Here is an 18,353-nt window from a genome sequence, read left to right on the forward strand (position 1 = left end):
TTAAAAAGAACCCTAGACAAAAAGAATTAGTCAATTAAGCTCCCTCTAGTTGGACAGTTCTGAGGTATATTTTCATGGCCACCACTCTGTGGAAAGGCTCACAGGTCTATATAAGTGGGAAATGACAAAACCATCTCTGAGGGTAGGTATAAGAGAGGGATGACACTAATAATTGCCATACATCACTGTCATTCACCATTACACCCAACAGTTTTAATACACCCAACAATTCATGAGGTAGGTATCATATTATACCCATTTTACAAATGACAAATGAAGAATTTGAGGCTGGTAGAGGCTGAGAATCTCGTCCAAGGTCACACAGCTAGTAAGTGATGAAACAGGGATTGAAAATCAGCTGGGCTGGAAATTGTTTCTGGTCTCTTAACCAAGGTATTATTGGGTTTACCTAATATTCATGTTAATTACTTAGTTAATTACTGTCTTCCTCCTGCCCCCCGAAATAAAACTTATGCTCTAGGGAGGCATGGTCTAGCTAGCACAGGGCTTAGCACAAAGTAGATATTCAATAAATGATGGCTGAGTAAATGAATGAATGAATGAATGAATGAATGAATACCAAGCTTTTACTTGACTATGTCTTGTAATCGAAAAATTTCTGAACACTGAAGCTGTGTGTGATAACTAAATATGTACACTGAACACTCAATTTTACATACTGATATTTAACTTACCTAAACTTTCTCCCAGAAAAAATATCTTTTTCCAAGCACTAGAACCTAGCAAGTTACATGCAACAGGAGAACCAAACAAGGAATCCCAATCTGAAAATGTAAGGGGTCTCTGAAGAATTCTTTTGGAATGATTAAAGTATTTATTAATTGCTTACTGTTTTCAAAGCTATTCTAAGCCTCTGCCCTTTTCAGTAGTAAATAGTGGTCAGGCAATCATCTGGGATACTTGTTTAAAATGCAAAGCAGCCCGGCCAGGTGTGGCTCAGCGGTTGAGCACCGACCTAGGATCCAGGCGATAGGGGTTCGATTCCCGGTCAGGGCACATGCCCGGGTTGCGTGCTCGATCCCCAGTCGGGGGCGTGCAGGAGGCAGCCGATCATGACTCTCATCATTGATGTTTCTATCTCTCTCTCTCCCTCTCCCTTCCTCTCTCTGAAATCAATAAAGATATATATATATTAAAAAAAAAAAAGCAAAGCAAATAACCAGAAGCGTGGGAATCTGCATTTTTTTCAGATATCTTGGGTGGTTGTTGCACAAACAAAACTTAGAGAACCATAGTGAGTAGCTTTAGGGTTATTCCCCCTCCATTGGAAACAAATCCTATTAAGCCAACAAAATGTGTTTCAAATGCACTGATCCTTCAATTTCTCTGAAGATTCTTTAATCGCTATCACATCTTGAGGTCATGGCCATATCAATTTTTTTTTTCACCCTGTGAAAGGCAGAAGCATTGTATTTCCCTAAAAGGTGTCCTTTCCAAGTTTTAAGAGGGTGGCTACCCACCCCTACACTGTCATCCCAGACTCTGGTGCACCGAGCCACTCTCATATGGGACCGAGCTAGAAATGAGAAGACTCTGTCCAGTTCTACCTGGGGCAGGTAGTTTAGCCTCTCTGACCCACCGTTTCCTTGTCTATAAGCTGGGGTGTGTGTTCACAGTTTTTTGATTCAACGCATGCTCTAATCAGAGTCATTCCATAGACAGGGATCATGTGTCTTCTCAGTCTTGTTTTTCTACACTCAAAAGTCATGCTTCTGTGGTCATGAATTAGATTAAGAAGCTGACAAGTTAAGTCGTCAGGGAAATGTAAAGAACCCCACCCCACTGAGTTAATTATAACCCCAAAAAACCACAATATAGGTTTCTAAAATACATACCCAGGTGAACTAATTACAAAAGCAAAACTAAACAAAAACACTGTTGGACAAGAGCTAGTTGGCCATACAAAAACTGGGTGGACCTGTGAGACTGAGTCACGAGGCCACATACCTGTTGCGTCAGACTGGGAAGTGTTTCAGGGTGGAGGTTCCTAGACCTTCCACTCTGAGGGCTGCACAGTATTAGATCCAGAGAAGACCTGGAGCGTTCTGTCAACAACTATTTATTGATACCTACTGTGTGCTAGGCACTATTCTAGGTATTGGGGGCCCCACAGTGAGCCCTACTGACAAGACCCACACTTTCATGGTGCTACTAACATTCTAGTGGGGAAGAGAGATGATAAACAACTGTAACAAATGAATCAGTTATAAGGGGGTATGAAGGGGGAAGATAGTAACATAAATTAGGAGGCTGGGAGAATCCCCCAATGTCCCACCTGCTTGTCCAGCTGCTCCCTTCTACACAGGAGGCAGACGAGCCAGAGACAGCAGTGACCTGGTCAAGACCAAACTGGATACAAGCAGAGTTGGAAATGAAAACGGTCTTCCTACAAAGCCAATCCTTGCTTCGCAGCCTCTCCCAATATCACTTTATTTCCCTGTCATTGTTTAGTCCTTAGGCCGAGGGAGGGAAACAAGAGGTCAAGCATCCCCTTGTTGGCCCCAAGACACAGGGGTCCCCTCCATCTCCACATCCCCCCCCCAGGAACCAGGGAGAAGCCCGAGTGGGGCGGGGCCTGAGCACGCGCCGGTGCGACCAGCAGGTGGCAGCAGCGAGCGGCCGCGCCCCCCGCGCTGCCACCCAGCGAGCCCGCATCATGGATGTCGAGCTCTCCTATTTCGCTTTGCTCGCCTTGGAATTCGAGACCCCAGACGAGGACCAGGATTCATGAACCGGTCGCAGGGGCCCGGGCAGGGGCCTCTGGCTCCCGACACTGGCCGAGAGGTGGGTGCCGGGGCGGGTCGCTGCTCAGGAAGGCGGGCGGGGACGCTGCCCGGAGGAGCCGGCGCCCCGCGCGCTGCCCCCGCCCTGCCTCCCCGTGGTCCACACCCCCTTTGGGCTCCCGAGCCGCTGGGCTGGAGTAGTTGGGGGTGCGCTCCCGCAGGCGCCGCCGGCCCCGCTTCTGCCTCTGAGTCCGAGGGCGGCAAGAGCGGGGCGCCCGTTCTGCCCGTCGCCTCCCGCTGCTCTCACCTGCGCCGATTAGTGCGCTCGCCTTCAAGGCCGGTGGCTACAGCCCGACCGGGGACAGCGGAGGGAGAGCGAGCACCTGAGGATACAGAGCTGGCACTGGACTGCCTTCCCCCCCCCCCCCCCCAGGTGATGAGTGAGGTCGGAAGATCCGAAGATTTTAAAAGCAACCAGGGCCTCCGTATTGAATGAAGGACCCAGAGCAAAGGCATCACCATGAACACGAGCAGTAAGTGGGTCCTCCTCTCCTTTGCTATGGGAACAGGGTGGGGGCGGGAGGTGCGGGAGCCTGCGCCAGGGCTGCCTGGAAGGAGGCAGGAGGCCTGGCATCTGGGTGGACACCTGGCCCCCAGACTCCTTGGTTCTTTCTGTGCTCCCGGCAGAGGAACAGGGGTCTGGTTTTTCATAATTTTGCTAATGTTTTATCGGCAGCGCCACTTGCCTCTGCAAGGAAGGCTGCCTGCCTCCTAGCAATGCCTGGGAAGGCCTCGGAAGCAGTAGTGTGGCCATTGTCTGACTGTGGGGGCTCTGAGGACACCTCTCTGCGCACAGCTGGAAAGCCACGGACAGCTCTGCTTGTCCTGGAGCTGGGAGGAGCAGGGAGGCTGGCCCTCAGTGGGTGGGCCTGGAGACTGTAAAATATCCCTCTCCCCCAGTGCCTGCTGCCCCTTGGGCCGGGGCTGGTTTCCCCACATAGGCTGTTTAGCCATGCCCAGAAGGCGAGAAAGAGACAAGCTCTTTGGCCAAGGTCTCTAATATGCCAGAGGTAACAACTGCTTTGCAGAGCCAGGACCAGACGTTTTGCTACTGGGCTGGGCCCCAGCTATTGAGAAATGCAGCCAGAAATACAAGGAGGCCCAGTCCATTTCTTGTCAATGTAGTCCCTCTAACCATGGGCACCCGTAGTGGCACCACCCTGGGTCAAGTCCCCCTTCCTGCTCCCTCATCAGCTGAGCTTGCTGGGTCATTCCAGCAGCAGGTGGGGTTCTAGAATTGGGGGATCCCTAGGAATATTCACTTCCTTGGGTCTATGACTTTCCCATCAGTCTCCTTTCTGGATCCCAGATGTCTGTAAAATGAGAGGGGTTGAATTAGAGACCCTTCTAATCTAAGAATCTACAAGTTTCTTCTAAAAAAGCTAGAGCTGAGCAGCAAGACCAGAAAAATCAGTATCTTCTGAGGCTGTGTCCAGACCAAACCCTGTTTCCTCACCTTCCCTCCATTTCCAGGCTGTTGCATGGAGGAAAGGAAACAGGGCAAAGGCCATTGAGACGGAAATGAAATATTCTTTACTATGTATTTGCATGACTTCTCTCTGCTGCCTTCCTTTGTGTGTTACATAGCTGTGCTAAGCAAGCAAGTGAGGCTGGACTCGCTTTGCCTCGTTCAGCCAAAGAATGTGCCTCTTGATTTTGCCAGCCTGGAACAGTGCTTTGGCTTCACACCAGGCTCAGGGAAAGAGCAACATTCTGTAGACCAGATCTCTTAGTGGGCCACATGTTTGCATCTGGTGCTTTCAGACAAATAACGATGTGAACAGCCAGTCACTCCTCACTATCTGTGGCAAAAAACAGTATCTATCAGAGTCCTTTCCCACTAAATGACAGAAGAGAAAGATGGCTCATCTTTTTTTCAAGGAACTAAGAAATGAGATAACAAGCCATCAACCCTGCCCTTTTCTCTGGAATTGTGAGGAATTCTTGTTCTGTTAGCAACATTGAGTATTCTTGAAAGAATGAAGCAGATTTTACTATTTTTTTTTTTTTTAAGAAATAACGACCAATAGAGTTGAATACTGCAGAGGTGAGGACTGACAAAAATGTCATTCCAGCCACTTTTTCTAAGTAGGGAGACTGGTGGAAAATAAACAGAATAGAGTGACTTGGGCAGCCCTGGGTGTCCCTGAAGTCCCCACAAGAGGAAGTGCTACCTGGGGCAACACTGTGGAGAGACTCGCTCAAGGCCCAGGGGCTGGGCTTCAGCATCCCTGAGGCTCCTCCCCGCCCTGAGAGCCTGCAGATGGAGAGAGTGGAAATCAGACCTCACTGGAGCAAAGGAGTGGCAGGGTCACAAGGGCATGGGAACAGGGTTGACAGGACATCTCTGGAGTGACCTGACCTAAGCAAAAATGCTCTCGCCTTTGGGATGTGACATTCTTAATTTAATCCTCATGCCTGAGGTTGAACCTGAGAATCTTCCTTAGCTTTTCTTTCACTTCCAATTACTGGGTCCTCACTCTCCACCAGCCACCTGCACAATCACCCCAAACTCTCACGCCCAACCTGTGAGATTGCATTATTACTCCAACTTTATAGGTGAAATCTTCTAGAGGCTTATAATAACTTCAAGTCATGGACTTAATAGTTGGATTATGAAAGGTTCTTGGATGCATGACATTTTGACAGTGTGGACCATCCCTAGTCCATGGTTCAAATGTCACTGCTGAAGTGGAGGCAAAGCATGAGCTTACTATTGAAGTCTAATCACTTCATCTGGAGAAGAGGAGGGAGGGGCTGTGGTCTTGGGACAGGGTGTAGGCATTGATAGAGCGTGGTCCCTGGAATCGGGGGGTCCTGGGTTCTTGTTCTCCTTTTCCATTTATTAGCTATGTGATCTTCAGCATGGTTGTCCCATCTGCAAAATGGGAATGATGAGACCTCCCTCAGCATGGAATGGAGATACATGTGCTGTATAAAATTCAGAATGTGGTACCTTGGGCATGGCTGGCATCATGTCAGCGACGGAGGTCAGATTGTCATCGCCACTGCAGCTGTGGTTTTGGCTGTCGCCACTGTTGACTTTATGACATTAGCGAGGATTATGACATTATGACATTACTCAACCTCTTGGACGTCATGCCTTCATCATAAACTGAGAGGAATTCCAGAAGTGAGATTTTGGGGATTAAACTGGATTATGAGAAAATGCTTTGCGAACATATGTATGTTGTTTTTATCAGTAAGAAACACATGACTCAGATGGCAAAACAGGGAGTGCTCAGTCAGCGAGTGACACCTCAGTGTACCTCTTCCTTGCTTCTGAAATCTAGCTGAGCTTCAGGATGCCACAAAAAGGGGATTTGAGAGAAAGGGGTAGTTTTGGAGATGATGGAGTCGGGCGGTGGTTCGGACCTGGCAGAATGTAACAGGTGGGGTTTGGTCCTCCGACCAGTAAGGAAGGGGAAAGAGGGAGAACGAGTTGCCAGAGGCATGAGCAGGACACCCAGGGCTCAGACCCCTGGGCTGACACTGAGGCGGATGGGACACTCCCATGGGTGAAGAGCTTCAAGGGAAAGGAAGGGAAAACAACAATCGCCTTTACCTTAGCCTCTGTTGGGAGGCTCTACCATCCAGCCTTTCCTTCCCCTGGCCTGTGTCAAACTTAATTCCAAGGATCTGTCACTTGTCTCCTGCCCTACTGAGGCAGCCCTCTTACTGGTTTCCTATCATCCACTCCAGCCCCCTCCCTTCTCCCCATCCACCTTCTACATCACACTCCGCTTAAAATGGGGATCCCACCCTCACCAGGTGGCTCGATTGGCTGGAGCATCTTCCCACGCACCAGAAGGTTGTAGGTTAGATTCCCGGTTAGGGCACTACCTAGATTGTGGGTTCAATCCCCGGTTGGGATGCGTACCAGAGGCAAATGATCAATGCGTCTCTCTCACATCGATGTTTCTCTCTCCTCTCTCTCTCTCGCTCTCTCCCAACCCTCCTTCCTCCTTCTTTAAAATTAATTTTTTAAAATGTGGACCTCATTGTTCATGGCTATTAAGATGCGAGAGGAAACCCCTCAGTAAGACCCGCAGGGTCCCAAGTGGCCTGGCCCAGCCTTGCTCACAGCCCATCTCATCCACACTGCACCTCTCTCCATGCTCCCGTCCCATTTGCCTCCTTCCATTCCCTCTCAGCGCCAGCTCCTGCCAACTTTGCATGTGCTGTTCCATCCTCCTGGGAAGCCCTCCCCCTGCAGCACCAGCCCCTCAGCCTATCCCCACCCCTGCAGCCTGGCTGGCCTCTCACCCTCCAGAGCTGCAGGAGCCCCTCAGCTCCCCAGCCCAGCTGCCATACCCCTCATGTATGCTCTCCACGCACCTTGGCCTTCTTCCTTCAGAGCCTTGTCTGTCATCACACACTCATCCAAGTGATCACAGGGCATTTTCCTGAACCTACACAGGGAGGAAGGAGCTGGCCCCAGATTCCTTGCTCGCACACAACCCCCAGAGCCATGAGGGCACCACACCTAAAGTGCATGTTCTTAGGGAACAATACATTTTTGGTTATTCCCTGTCAGTGTCTCCCATTCCCATGTTGGTCCCAGGATTTCCCAAAGATCTAGATCCAAAGCCAGGGAAGACTGTTGGCCCCAGAGTGCCAGAGGCCCTGAGCACCAGAGTCAGTTCTGTGTCCCATAAAATGCTGTGCTCCTGACTTGGGTTGGAATTCCCAGAAATCCTGAAAGCATGGCTTTCCTGGTACAAAAGCCAACGCTCGCTCATCGCTGAGGTTGAAGCATCATGTATACCATGTACAATGGTGCCTAGAGCCATCCTCCCTCATTTCATCAGCTTCTCTCGGGCTCCTTTCTGGGTCTCTATCATGGACTGGCATGTCAACAAGTTTCATTGAAGAGAGCACTGAGGGGTCATACAACACCCACAAAGATGGCATGGACTAAGCAACACCATACTGGGGCAGTAAGAACCTGAGCTTTGGGGTATGGATTCCGGAGTTCAAAGGCAAGATCTATGGTGTAGTCTGTCTGTGATCTTGGATGGAATAGATCACGTCTCTGAGCCTGAATTTTATCATGTGTAAAATGTGAGCAGTAATACCTGTGTACTGGGTTGTGAAGATTAAGTGAAATAACATGAGAAACTCATTGGCACTGGGTCTCAGAGAATGGAACTGAACCCAAAGTTGAGTTGGCCACTGAACAGAGCAAAGTTCTGCAATGACGCTATCTTAAGAGCCAAACCTTCTGGTTGAAAATTAACCTGTTTTGCTGGTATTGTAGCCAGCACTGGGTTCAGTACACAAGAAAGCCATGGCTTTCAGGAAGATTATTAACCTGTTGTTGTATAGGGCATGGATTGAAAAGGGCAATACAGGAAGTTAGGATCCTAGGTGAGAGACAACTACACTAGTTCAGAAAAAGTTTGAGGGCCAGGATTTTGATGGTTGTAAGAATATAAATAAGGGGAAAGATCCTTTAGAAAACAAAGCCCGCATGGCCCAGCACCTGATTGAGTTAAGGGTGAAGGAGAAGAGGAATCTATCAGTTAGGGTTCTGGCAGGGAAGAGATGGGCAATTTGAAGGGAGCTAAATAGAAGGTGTCTTTGCAGGTGTGTGAGAAGGGTGTAGAGGAACAAACAGAGAAGCAAGGATGGTTCCGTACTAGGAGGCTAGAAACAGCAGCAGCCCATTACCACTCATACCACAACTGTTCCCAGGCCTGATGGGGCAAAAAATAAAAGGAACCCACAGACCCAGCAAGCTGTAGGGTAAGGCCTGCCTGATAGGAGCTATGGCCCCTGGTTCCAGAAAGGCAGCCAGCTGATGGCAACCCCAAGGAAGGAAGCAAGGGAATAAATACCCTGACCTCTCCTACAGTGCTCCCCATTGGCTCAATCCAACCAAGTGCCAGAGAGCAAGGAAGGCAGTTGATGGGCCCATCATGGTCAGTGCAGGGTAGAGAAGGGGACAGAGTGGATCTGGAGAGGCAGGGAGTTCAGAACTGAGACACACAGCACAAGAAGCACGATGACCTTCCTCTGCTGACATCACTGACCAGGTCAGGGACCCTAAGAATTCCTTGAAAAAAGATGCCATTACAAATACAAGCACATAGGATGCCCTCTAAAGAAATTCTAAATTTGCAAAACAGATAAAATAGAGATGACTGTATACTTTATAAGGGCAGAGATTAAAGAAAACAAACAAACAAACAACAAAAAACAGTGCTTCCCAAATGAAGCAGTTGTTGACAAAGGATTACTTGAGGCTAAGGGGGCTTAGGGGGCTAATGTAAGGAACAATTGAAAAACCATATAACAATATGATGACTATAACACATCTCTGCAAATCACAATGTGATTTCAAGAGTACTTGTATTGCATAAAGGAAGTGATATCAATTCTGAACTCCAGCTTTCCTATCTGGCAAGAGCTTTATCTTGCTTAGTTAACATCTGCCGTGGTGAATGGTCAACAACTGGCTAATAGCCAACATTAGCCAGATACCATTGTAAGAGAACAGAAAACAACCAGTGTATAAGCACCTTTGCCAATTAAATTGTTCTCCTGTAGTTCTTAAGAGCACAGAATGGAACTAAATAGCTGTATTCAAATTCCAGTTCTGCCCTTTACTTGCTGTGTTTTCCTTGGGCAAGTCACTTACCTCCTCTGTACCTCAGCTCCTCATCTCTAATGAAAATCACAGGGAATATAATAATAGTTCCTCTCTCATAGAGCTGTTATAAAGAATAAATAAGTTAATAGTTGTGAACTGCTTAAAACAGTGCCTGGCATATAGCAAGTATCTATAAAACAAATAAAATTAGTGTGTATCAGTTTGCTAGAGCTGCCATGACAAAGTACTGCAAAGTGGGTGGCTTAAAAAACAAAAATGTATTGTCTCAGTTCTGGAAACTGAAAGTCCGAAATCAAGGTTTCAGCAGGATTGGTCCCCTCTGAGGGCCATGGGGAAACATCTGTCCTAGGCTTCTTTCCTTGGGCCACCGGAGACTTAGTTGACCCCAGGGTGCCAGAGGTACTGAGCACCAAAGTCAGTTCTGTGTCCTTTAAATGCTGTGTTCCGCATGTGTTTGGAACTCCCAAAACTCCCAAAAGCTATGGCTTTCCTAGGCACAAACCCAGCACTGGCTCATCCTTGGGGTTGAAGCGTCATGCATGCCACGTACAATGGTGCCAAGACCCATCCTCCCTCATTTCATCAGCCTCCTCCTGCCCTTGGGCCCCTTTCTTGGTCTTGTCCATTTGTCTTTTCACATTCTCTTCTCTGTGTGTGTGTCTCTGTGTCCATATTTCCCTTTTGATAAGGATACCAGTGGTATTGATTAGGGCCCACCCTAATAACCTCATTTTAACTTGCCTACCTCTGTTAAGACCCTATTTCTAAGTAAGGTCACATTCTGGGGTACTGCGGGTTAGGACTTCAAATATAAATTTGGGGGAACACAATTCTCCATAACATTGTGTTTGTTAAGTAAATGACCATTCCCAGGAGAAGACTTTATTGTGGATTGGTTTCCCCTGAATATCAGCCATTCCCCAGGGCTAGTGTAGGGTGCTGATAGTTGATTATTAAACATGCATGTCACAGAGGTTATCTGCCTAGTTTTGATGTTTAAACCCTAATTTCACCACCTCTGAGAACCTGAAGGGAAGAGTTCACACGTAGGAGGTCCCCAGAAGGGAGGGCCTCAGTGGCTTCGTAGTCCACAGTTGGTCTGTCTGCAGAAAACACACACTCCCTACCCAGTCCTCCGTGTAGGTCATTATGCACAACTGTCACATCTCAATAGTGTGATGGAATTTACAGTCATGGCATTGGTTTCCAATCAGCCTAGTTCCTGGGAATGTCCAACATGGGGAATAAGAATGGATTGCTCATTTGTTCACTCAACAAATATTTACTGGCCCAGACTCTGCACTGGACCTGATGCTGGGCTCACAGCAGTAAACATAACACACATGCCCCGGCCTTCATGGATCAAACAGGGCCAGCTGGTGACCAGCACGATGGGATATGTTGTATCTGTCCTACACCAGGTTTTCAGTGAGTTTGAATCATCTGCGAACATTGGAAAACTGGGAAATCAAAATTAGGATTTATAGCTTCTCTTAAGGAAACAACTGGAAGGTCTTACCCCATTTTCCCTGGCCCCGTTTTCCTATGTGACAACAGTCAGTAGGATTGCCTGTTTTCAGTGGGGCGTGTAGTGGTCTCTAGTGTGCCACATTTGCCATCACTTCCGATTAAGTTGCACAAGAACAGCTTAATGTTTTTATGTTACCTTGCTGCTGTAAGCATTGGAATTTTTAAACCCCTGTATAGTAGGTGATCCATATAACATCAAACACGGAGAAGAGTATCTTCACACAGAGATGTGGAAACTGCAACCTGTCTGTTAATTATTACAGAAGAAAGTCCTGTCCGGAGTTAGCAGTTGATGAACACTGCCGTGCTATTAAACTCCTCTTGAAGTGAGCAAAACCCTACTGCGTGGTCTTATTTCCCCAGCTGAGCTATTCCCAGAAGGGAGATATCATATCCTGTTGGATACAGTTGGGCAAACAATGTCCCGCCCCATCTCCCAGAGGTCAGTTTTGTTTCCAGGGGAACCTAGTAGTGAGGGGTGAGGCGCAGCCCAAAGGAAGGAAATTCTGGATAACTGGTTCCAGTTCTGGGCATCTTTTCCAGCCCAAAGGAAGGTGCCCTGGGAGGCTGAACTGTTCCAGAGACTGTTCTAGCAGAGCGGGCATCCCTGGTCCAGCTGAGGATATCTAGTCAACAGCTCGAGCTCCATAGTAGTAAGGGCAGTTTACACACCCACCCAGCTAAGGAGTGGTTACTGAAAGGCCACACCTGGGCCCCACAGGCTACTCAAGACCTCTCCTCTGTCAAATTGGGTTCTCCTGCTCGAGAAAGGCGAGGAAGTGGTTAATGCCAACATAATTTCTTCAGCTGAGGGCAGGCTTCCTTCAGGGTAGCAAATAATTCATAGAAAGCAAAGCACAGTGCCTGGCACATAGTAGGTGCTCAAAAGATATTTGATGAATTAATTTATTCATGCAAAGCTCGCTCTCTTTTTCTTTACAATAAAGACCTAGGTTCATTTTCCTGACCATCCACGAAGTTGCCCATATGGATATTCCAAGACACTTCAACCTAAATTTTAATAAACTTAAGTAAACCTACACATTAATAAACTTATTCTCTTTGAATAAAGGGGAGAAACTGCTCTAAGTTTCTGGTCCCAGTGGGTTGCTGGAGCCTCCATCTGCCCAGTCACCTGAGTTAGTGTTAGAAAGCAGCCCTGGTCTACAGTTTTTTGTTCTTCACTTCCCCATATCCAGTCCGTGTCCCTGGCTGGTCATTACTACCTCTCCAATGTGACCTGAACTTGTCCCCTCCTCAACTGCCACGACTGTCCAGTGTCGGTGACACAGGCACGGCAGCCATTGGAGCGGGCCGGGTGGGGGAGGGGTGGTGGCTCTCAAGTTCAGCAGGAAGAAACGGAGCCACGCGGCTGCGACAATGTGATCCCAGCCGCCGGGACAGGAAGAGGTGGCAGCGCCCCCGCAGAGCCCTGCCGAGGCCCAGTCTCAAGCAGCGTGCGCAGGGTGGGCAGGGGTCCAGGGGAGCGTGCCCGGGGAAGAGCGGCCAGAACAGTGGGAGGACGGACGTGCCAGGGAGAGGGCACTGAAGGAGCAGTGGGAGATGCCAGTCAGCCCCTCACGTTGGTCTGGTGTCCGCCCGAGAGTACCGGTGGTCCCTTGAGAAGTTCACATGATGCTACTGGACTGAGTCCTGCCGCACAGAAGCCTCTAGGCTCCTTCCTGAGTGTATCACCAGGCGGACAGGGGGCCAGCCAGGCTCGGCTTTGCCACCCTGTTGTTCCCAGTGCTGTGGGCTGCTGTGTTCTCCTGCCACAGCCCCGCCCCTCTCCTGGCAGAATTCCACGCTCCACTGCCTGTATCATTTCCAAAGCTTCTTCCTTGCATCTGTTTAATTTTGCGCCAAGCACAGGTCTTTCTCCATGCGCTGTTATCTCTTGCCCTCACCAGCACTAGCAAGGCCAGTGAAACAATTGCATTGCAATAGTCGAATGACACAATTGATCTATTTTAAGCACCTGAAGCACCCTCCACCAAGTGCCAGTCTTCCCACAGCAGGCTGCTCTCAGCGTGCAGGGGCAGGGGCAGCTGGACGCCTGTGCCTGCTTTTTGAAACCTGGGGAAACGGCCCAGAGATCTGGACCCTGCCTGCCCAAGGGCGATCTAAGGCAACCATAAAATTAGATATTTTCACAGTCAGGCTATGTTGTTCTGGAAGGAGAATTGCCTATGATGCCAAGATTATATGGTACAGGAACCTCAAGTGACCGTAAATTCCTTTTTCAAAGGACAGACAGAGCCTGGGCCCATGACATGTAGGGAGAAGGGACGTGGGAGGGAGCATTTTAAGAACAAAGAGAAGCCCAACCCACATCCGAGATGCTTTAGCCTCGGATCAATTTTTTCCAGCTCCTCCTAATCAAGAGACATTGTTTCCAGCTAGCATATCTGAGCATAAGTGTTTTACATGCATTATTTTTTAATCCTTGCAACAGTCCTACGTGGGCATTGCCTGCATCCTGCATCTAAGGAAGGTCCCCATGTCATGTTGGTTCTCACCATCCTTCCCAGAACTTGCCACAGCCGGCAACCGTTTTATCCAGTAGCTTGTTGTCTTCGTTTCTGTCTCTTATCGCCTTCTGACAATAAGCCACATGATGGCTCTGTGACAGGCCTGTCTTCTTTGTTCACTGCTGAGTCCTCCAAATGCATTCCAGCGCTTGACGCAGTGATGATTGCTACCAACAGTTTACATGTGTTGAGCATTTACTGTGTACCTGGCACAGTGCTGAGCTCTTCACAGGCATAAACTCACTCGGCCCTCACAAAGTCCTAGGAGGTAGACACTAATATTATCCTCATTTTACAGAGGAGGAAGCTGAGGCTCAGAGAGATCATCTTTGGCCCCGAATCTCACATTTAATAGGTAATGAAGCCTTGGATATAGGAAGAGATGAATTTAATGAGGAATATTTATATCCCTATTTTGCATAAAAGAGACATGAGGTTCAAAGGTGAAGTCACCTGCCCAGGGTCACATGAGCTAGGAAGTGGTGGGGCAGGTGTTTGCAAACATGTTGATCTGACTCTGAGGCCTCCTTTCACCCCGTCCTGCTCCCTCCCTTTCACTGTCTTTCCCCATTGTACTCTGATGAAGGTCATGGGAGAGAGTGTGATTTGGGGTGGCTGCTCTTAGAGTCGCATTGGATGTCCCAGCCCTGCTCTCCCATTCATTGGGGCAATGAAACAAATCCCTGCGCTGTGTAAGGCGACGTGCCAGGCACTGAGCGATCAGAGAAGCACAGGACAGGGAGTGTGACCTCCGACCATCTCCTTCCAGCATCACCGAAGGACAGAGGAAACCCCCCTGGGTGTTGAGAGGGAAGAGTGAAGGGGAAGACAGGTCAAATGCCTTTGGAACACCTGGGGAATACTGCATGGAGAAGACCCTGAGGAATGAGTAAGCTTCTGTTAGGGGGAGCAGAGGGAAGGCAGGGGCCTTCCAGATGGGCTCGTTCACTCATTCTCCCAGGCAAACATCCCACAAACCCTTGTTGCACAACTTCTGCATCCTAGGCCTTTGGCTCGTGTGGAGGGCGAAATAAACAGATACAGAGTGTTTTGGGAAATGTCAGGAAGTCCTGCTTGTCTACACTCTATAGCGTATGAGTAGGTGGAAAGTGAAGAAATAAGGCTGGCGAGTTGGTGAGGATCAGATCTTTGAGAGTTTTAAATGCCAGTCTAGAGAGTATTCGTTACAGTCTATGGCCAATGGGGAGCCATGAGAGGTTTTGAGCTGAGCAGTGACCCGACCAGAGCTGTGCATTATTTAGGACCTTCTCCCCGGCAACACTTACCTGATGATCAGAGCACCCAGAGGCAGGGAGAGGCGAGCTAAGCGGCGTGGTGTGCGTGGGCGAGGGGAGCCGTGGGCTGCAGAGAGGATGGCAGTGGTTCCGTAGCCCGCTGTGCGTTCGTGTTGGCATCACCGCTCTTACGCCCACAGGTGGACCTGTTATCTGATTCTGATTTCTGGGACTGTGCGAGCTGATACTTTGAAAACTAGGTTACTGACCAAATCTAGATGCCTAGATAGTGTATTTGATAAGCACTGGAGCTGTGGAGTCAGGCTGCCTGGGTTCAAATTCCAGCTCAGCCACTTACTAGCTGTGCAGCCTCCAGAGACTCGCTTTACCCGCCCGCAAAGCTTTCATTTCCTCTCAAGATAGGAGTAGCAGGGGATCACTGAGAGAGGGATCGGACATAAAATGCTTAGCACGGTGCCTGGCACATAGAAAACAATAATGATTAATAGCAGTAAAGTAATAAAATACATTTGTGTTAGGAAAACACAAATTTGAATATACAAACTGATCAGCACATGGTACTGTTAGGATAGAGTCACCTCTTGGTCATTCTGTTGGGAGAGGGGAATGTGTATTGATAACCCAGGACTTTTGTTTAGCTAGCATTTAAGGAGCACTCATCACACATCAGACTGTATTCTAAACTTTCCATGGACTGTCTCTTTTGATCCCAGGCATGAATCAGAGGTGAAATTAATGTTGTAGAGAACATTCTTAATTGAGTAGGAAGCATGTCAGACTAGACCAGAAAAGTTTACTTTTTCTGTAAAGGGCTAGGTAGTAAATTTTTTTTTTTAAATGTATCTTTATTGATTTCAGAGAGAGGAAAGGAGAGGGAGAGAGAGAGATAGAAACATCAACAACAAGAGAGTCATTGATTGGCTGCAGCCCGCACCCCGGGCATGTGCCCTGACCAGGAATCGAACCCTGATCGCCTGGATCCTAGGTCGATGCTCAATTGCTGAACCACGCCCGGCCGGGCTAGGTAGTAAATATTTTGAGCTTTGTAAGCCATGCAGTCTCCGTAGCATGAAAGGAGCCCCAGACAGTGTGTCCTCAAATGGATGGGGCTGAGGTCTAATCAGAATTTACTTAGAAAAATAAAAGAGGAGAGTGATTTGACCCATGGGCCCAAGTTTGCTGACCCCTGTGCTACATGACCTCTAAGGTCTCTTCCAACTTTGATATTCCAACGCAAAATGATGATACAGAAATGCCTCATCCTTCTCGTTTAGTTCATCTTTGCAACTACAAGGGGAGTTTACCCGAAATATAATAGAGAAGATGCACTGGAAGTATAGACACAGAAAGGATTGCACAAAGCTGTCTCTGTTCACTGCCTTCACATTCGGCACATCCCACAATTCACACTCTGGTGTTGAATGACTTCTCAAGTGGCCACCAAATGCCAGCTGCACAGGCTGCCCTGGGATCTGTTCAGCAGCCAGCTCCTGGGCTGCAGAGAATGACACTCAGGCCGGAGACTCTCCCAAGTGGGCAAATACAGACATTCCAGGCTAGTGCTTCAGCGCCCGAGGCAAAGCCTCCTCCTGCTTTGCTCCCCATTCTCATTTCCTACTCAGAGCCCACATTCCCTTATAATGAAGCACAGCACTTCCCAAGTCCATGCAGTGCTAATGGGCTGTCAGTTGTGTTCTGTGCCTCCCCGGGGGGTGGCGTATGACCTAGACTAGCTAACCAGCATTTCCTATCTACCTTAGCCACAAGGATTTGTTCATCAGTGGACATTAGACCCAAGAGAGGCCCCCCAGAGTATTTCCTGTTCAGTAGGGAGATATTGGGAAGGAGAAGTATCCATTCGAGTGAGGCTGCCGAGCTGAGATGAGGGTTGGAGAGTACTAGTTGCCATACTTGTCTAATATGTGAGAAGATGCTGCCTGAAAATAGAGAAAGCCAGATCAGATCTCTGACCTAGAGTAAAGCCCCTGCATCCAGCCAGACTTGAGGCTAGAGGCTACCTACCACCCCCAACCCCAGACCTCCTGGTTGCAAGAACCAAAAAAATTTCCTTTTTGCTTAAACTGGTTTCAGTTGGATTCTAAGGCACTTTTTAAAGCCATTCTTCCCACTGGCACTTAGCTCTTACCATCACCCCCATTTATCGAAATCCTAACCATCTTTAGGCTAAAAGACTCTCACTCCAGCTTTCTCATATCCACCCCTGAAGTGATTTTATTTCCTCTTCTGAAGTCCCTGGCCCTTATTTAAAACATTCTTACGCTATGGTCATTTGCTGTAAGTCAACATGGTTTATTCATGAGCATTTCCTAGCACACCTCTTGTAGAGTATGGTGTATTTGCTCCCCAGCTGCCAGCCACAGACCACTGGGGAGCCAGAGAATTATTGCTGGAGCTTAAAAATCCATGTGTGCACCAAGCCTCAGATGCATAGTCTGTCAAATGCATGGGTTTGAGGAAATCCAATATGGCAAGAAGCTACCATAACTATTACTTAAATGTAATATCAATATACAGAGGTTAACAAATAATTTCAACATGAAAAAGGAGTCTTTAAATGATCTGAGTGTGGCTACAAGGATGTTTATATATGTAAAAATTTTGAGTTTTACCTTAAGATTTGTGTACTTGATTCTATGCAAGTTATGCCACAATAAAAAGTAAAAACTAAAATAAAAATAAAGGAGTCCTCATACTTGACAAGTCTGTCCATCACTAGTCAATACACAGAAATTAATTTGAGATAGATCATAGACCTAAATAAACTAAAGCAAAAACTATACAGCTTCTAGAAGAAAATACAGGAGAGTATCTTATGACCTTGAGGGAGGCAATGACTTCTTAGAACACTTAAAGCAGCAAAAATGGGCAAGAAAATTCTAAGACACTTCACAAAAGAACATATGCAAATGATCAATGAGTACACAAAAAGTGCTCAGCGTCATTAGTCATCAGAGAAATGCAAATTAAAACCACTTTTTTACACCCACCAAAATGGCTGAAATTCCTCATACATTGTAGTGGGAATGTAAAATGGTACAACTTTGGAAAACTGAATTTCTTAACAACTCAACATACACCTACCTATGATCCAGCAACTCTTCTAGGTATTTACCCATGAGAGTAGAAAATGTGTATCTTGCAAAAAGATTTGTGCAAGAATGTTTCTGGCAGCTTAATTCATAATATCCCAAAGCTGGAAACAACCCAGATGTTCATCTATAGACAAATGAATAAACAAAGTGTGGTACTTTTACACAGTGGAATACTACTTAGCAAACAAACGAACCAGCTGTTGGTACATGCCACAGCATGAATGAATCCCAAAAGCATGCTGCGTGCAAGAAGCCAGACATAAAAGAGCACACGTACCGTATGGAGCCCTTATATAAAGCTCAGGAGCAGACAAAACGAATCAATGTGGGTGGAAATCATAACAGAGTTGGGCTCTGGTTGGGGGAGGAGTGACTGACTGCAAAAGGTGGCATTCAATTATCTGGAGTGTTGGAAATGTACCCTATCTTGATTGAGATATTGTTTGCATGGGTTTATGTATTCGTCAAAACTGATTGTAATTATAATCTATATATTTTCCTTA

The 18,353-nt window shown here is 47.6% G+C and overlaps 1 protein-coding gene across 1 annotated transcript in view; it reads left to right on the forward strand.

Annotated features, from left to right (window-relative positions):
• The first annotated feature begins 2,669 nt into the window (after window positions 1–2,669).
• The window catches only part of ABLIM3 (actin binding LIM protein family member 3), a 101,597-nt gene continuing 85,913 nt past the window's right edge, over window positions 2,670–18,353 (forward strand). The window contains exons 1-2 of the mRNA XM_016210616.2: window positions 2,670–2,805; window positions 3,178–3,277. Of these exons, the coding sequence (XP_016066102.1) occupies window positions 3,265–3,277 (13 nt within the window). The 5' untranslated portion in view covers window positions 2,670–2,805; window positions 3,178–3,264. The remainder of the gene's footprint in view (window positions 2,806–3,177; window positions 3,278–18,353) is intronic.

This window comes from Miniopterus natalensis, chromosome 4 (assembly GCF_054644295.1).
Source record: "Miniopterus natalensis isolate mMinNat1 chromosome 4, mMinNat1.hap1, whole genome shotgun sequence".
Classification (NCBI taxonomy): Eukaryota; Metazoa; Chordata; class Mammalia; order Chiroptera; family Miniopteridae; genus Miniopterus; species Miniopterus natalensis.